This window comes from Melospiza melodia, chromosome 26 (assembly GCF_035770615.1).
Source record: "Melospiza melodia melodia isolate bMelMel2 chromosome 26, bMelMel2.pri, whole genome shotgun sequence".
Taxonomy (NCBI): domain Eukaryota; kingdom Metazoa; phylum Chordata; class Aves; order Passeriformes; family Passerellidae; genus Melospiza; species Melospiza melodia.
The window spans coordinates 10,045,069-10,049,236 of record NC_086219.1 but is presented as its reverse complement, the minus strand read 5'-3'; the positions used below and the strand labels follow the sequence as shown (position 1 = coordinate 10,049,236).

The following is a 4,168-nucleotide window of genomic DNA, read 5'->3' as shown; positions in this document are numbered from 1 at the left end:
GCACCCCTTATCACAAATCCTTTCATGGTTCTTTGGGTTTTGTCTTCAACATCCAGTGTCCTTTTGAGGTGGCTGTTCCTTGACCCCTCCTTTTGAGTAAGGGCAATATTATTGTTCTGCATAACTTCTGTTTTGTCAGCCTTGCAGAGCTGAGCTGGCATCCTGCTTGCATTTCTTGGGACTTCTGTTTGCCAAAGGTACATCCTCAATTAGTTTCTCCAAGGCTGGGCTGTTCTGTTCTACTGTCCTTGACAAGAGTAAATGTTGTTTTGTTCTCCTGTTCCTGTCTCAGTGCTCGCCCCGCATGAGGTGTCTGCAACTCCCCCAACCTATGGGCCTGGGGTGGGCAAGTTTTCCTGGGGAACAGGGATGGGACAGCTGGGCTGGACTGACCCAAGGGATGTTCCATTCCATGTCACACCATGATCAGCAATCACCATAGAGAAATGGGGAGATTAGGGGGTAGGGGATTAATTTATTTTTTTAGACATTTTTCTTTCAAAACAGCAGCAACACATGCAGAATCCTCTCCTGCCACAAGGTGGTTAAACATTTTCTGCTGATAGGAGATTTCCTGTGAATTTGCTTCTCTTCTGTTTATGGCTTTTTCTTTTTGAGGTTGGTTTGTTTGTGGGGTTTTTGTGTTGTTGTAGGTGGGTCTTGCGTTGGTTTTTTGATTGAGTTTGTGATTTTTTTTGGTCAGGTTTGGGTTTTTCCCTATTGAACTGCCCTTTTTTCTGATGCACAAGTTTTTTCTGCCCTTTCTTGGGGCTTACTTGGCACCTGATGGCAAGATACCTTTACCCAACTCAGTCATCTTGCCCAATTACATTTTGCAGTCACCATTTACTAGATGACTTCAGTCACAGACTCCCTCTAATTTGGCACCATTCATAAAGGAATTGAAAGTACATTTCATGCCCTTGTAGAGATAATAGAAATATCCCACAGTTGTGGTCAAGGGCTGGTCACTGAGGGATGTCAGCAGGGTGCGGCTGCCAAGAGGACTCTGTACCATGGATGACATTTGACCCTCATTGTTCAGCCAAATTCCCACCCAGCCCATGTTCCACTCTTTCAGCCCAGCTCTCTCCAGTCTGGCTCTGAGCAGACCACAGCAGACCCTGTCCCAGGCCTGGCTGAACTCTGGGCACACAACATCCCCTCCTTTTCCCTCCCACGTGGGTTCTGCAGTCCCTGCCCTGTCCTGCCAGTGCCTGGAATGGCTGCAGGAGGATATGCCACATCCCCTTCCCTGCTGAGCCTGAGCAGCCTGTGACTCTCCCAGTGCCCCCCCCTGCCCTGTGTGCAGACTGGTTCCATGTCTGTCCTTCCCAAGTGCCCAGGACCCTCTGGGATGGCTCTGGCCTTTCCAAGGGGTTTGAGAGAGGTCCCACAGTGACTCTGCCCAGCCTTCTCAACAGCCCTGACACCAAAGGCCTTTTACACCTCCCTCAGTGTCAGCTCAGTGCCCAGAACACAGCACAGCCCTGTCCAGGTCCTCAGGGTGGTTCAGAAGGGAGGCAGCTCTGATTTCTCCCCACAGACCCTCACTCTATCCAATGTCTATCTGTGCAGTCCATGGCTGCCCTGAGCATTTTTTCCTATAGCCTCCCTGCCTGGGATATTTCTCTCTGTGCAGTCCTAACCACAATCCCACAAAGAATTCAGGTGTTTGCCCAGAGGATGTTCCTCTCAGAGTGAAGTGGCCTCAAGGCCCTGTTTGTGCCACTGGAATTGTGCCACCCCCGGGTGCTGCTGATGGTGTTTGTGCTCACTGGGGTTCATCTCCCCTCACACACACGATGCACTGCTGAGATCTCCTCAGCACAGAGCACACACGGCCTGCTGGCCTGGTCACTTGGTGTCCCTCCGTGCAGGGACAAACAACCTCCTGCAGGTGGGGAGAGGCCAGTGCTGGCAATGGTGGTTGCAGAGGCTGGTGTGGGACAATTGCCCTGGGCCACCTTCCCAGGCTGCCCCAGAACAAAGACACAGCCCAGGCCCTACTCTGCTGCAGCCTCAGGTCCGTGCCAGGAGCTCTGGCTGTGCCAGGACACTGCTGTGAGACCCCCCTGCACACTCCCCTCCTGCCCCAGGCACTGGGCTCTGCTGTGCCAGGGCATTCCTGGAGCACGTTGCTGACAGCAGCTCTGGAGGGGAGCAAAACCTCCCTGCCCTGCCCTCAGGAGATGCCCTTTGCTGCTGGAGCTGCTGTGCTGGAGCCCAGTTGTGTCCCAGCAGTGCCCATGGCCTGGCCCTGCCTGTGGCCACAGCAGGACAGTGAACAAGCTGCCAGAGCACTCTGACCTTACAGCCAAAGCAGGGCTGGGAAGGACAGGCTGGAGTTGGGCACAGCAGCTCTGAAAGGACCAATCCCTGCTGCTCCCTGGCTGTGCTGCTCTGCTGGGACTCTTTTCCCCTTCTTCCTCCTAACTTCACGCAGGGCTCAGAGTTGGAATACCAGATAAAACAGGCACTGCAAGGTAGCTTCTTTTCTTCAAATGTAGCGATAGCCCAATGCCTGGTTTACAGAGCTTGTGGGTCAAATTCAAGAGAAAGACAGTGAATTGGATGGTGATTAAATAACTTCATCAAATACAACATTATGACTAAAAACCCCACTGACCCCTACCAAAGACCCAGGAAGGCCTGCTGGGCCTGTCATGAATTCCATTCCAAAAGCTATGCAAAAGAAAACAGGAAATTTTTTGCTTTTCAAAAGCAGCTAGTCATCATTTTCCTCAGGGTATCCTTGAGCTTCTGGTTCCTCAGGCTGTAAATGAGGGGGTTCAGGGCTGGAGGCACCACCGAGTACAGAACTGACACTGCCAGATCCAGGGATGGGGAGGACATGGAGGGGGGCTTCAGGTAGGCAAAAAATGAGGTGCTGACAAACAGGGAGATCACGGTGAGGTGGGGGAGGCAGGTGGAAAAGGCTTTGTGCCGTCCCTGCGCAGAGGAGATCCTCAGCACAGCCCTGAAGATCTGCACATAAGAGAAAACAATGAATAGAAAACAACCAAATGCTAAGAAGGTGGTGAAAACAGAAACTCCAAGTTCCCTGAGGAAGGATTTTGTGCAGGAGAGCTTGAGGATGTGTGGGATTTCACAGAAGAACTGGCCCAGGGCATTGCCATGGCACAGGGGCAGGGAAAATGTATTGGCTGTGTGCAGCAGAGCATTGAGAAAGGCACTGGCCCAGGCAGCTGCTGCCATGTGGGCACAAGCTCTGCTGCCCAGGAGGGTCCCGTAGTGCAGGGGTTTGCAGATGGACACGTAGCGGTCGTAGCACATGACAGTCAAGAGAAAATACTCTGCTGAAATGAAGAAGAGAAAGAAAAAGAGCTGTGCAGCACATCCAGTGTAGGAAATAGTCCTGGTGTCCCAGAGGGAATTGTGCATGGCTTTGGGGACAGTGGTGCAGATGGTCCCCAGGTCAGCGAGGGTCAGGTTGAGCAGGAAGAAGAACATGGGCGTGTGCAGGTGGTGGCCGCAGGCTATGGCGCTGATGATGAGGCCGTTGCCCAGGAGGGCAGCCAGGGAGATGCCCAGCAAGAGGCAGAAGTGCAGGAGCTGCAGCTGCCGCGTGTCTGCCAATGCCAGCAAGAGCTGCTGTTGGACATTTGGTGCCTTTTGGTACAGGTATTTATACAGCATTAACACCTGCCTGGGAAGGAAATGGCAGTGCAAGATTGGACATTTCTTCACTCTGGGGATCGTGGACTGTTGAAAGAAGACTAGAATAGCTGGACCAAGTCTTTAAGTCTATCCTATGTATTTTAGTCAGAATTCCCTTCAAAATTAATTCTATTCCTGTGAGGGAACTTTGCTAAACTTTATTTGACTTCAGGTTTGTGTGCTGAGTTTCTGCCCCATCTTCAGCACTGCTCTAAGCCTGAACACTCTGGAGCCCAGAAGGAAAACAGGGCTCCCTGTGCCCCAGTGCAGTCAGCGCTAGTCGCCACACAGATGCCCTTTGTTCATTACACCTCTTTTGATCACACCTAAAGCAGAGCTTGAAAACAAAATGGACTTTGTGAATTCTCCAGTTTAAAAATAATTTTCTCCCAACTCTTCTCTATTTCCCTTTGAAGCTGGACAGGAGGAATTTCTGGATATAGTTTCTCTATATCCAAGTCCTGTCCCTGCCAGGGCTGCCAGAGCC

The 4,168-nt window shown here is 51.7% G+C and overlaps 1 protein-coding gene across 1 annotated transcript; it reads right to left on the bottom strand.

Moving 5' to 3' along the window:
- Positions 1–2,711: 2,711 nt before the first annotated feature.
- LOC134429797 (olfactory receptor 14J1-like) lies at positions 2,712–3,489 on the bottom strand. Its single transcript, XM_063177151.1, has one exon. The coding sequence runs from the start codon at positions 3,472–3,474 to the stop codon at positions 2,719–2,721; it is 756 nt and encodes a 251-aa protein (XP_063033221.1). The 5' UTR covers positions 3,475–3,489; the 3' UTR covers positions 2,712–2,718.
- Between the last annotated feature and the right edge of the window lie 679 nt (positions 3,490–4,168).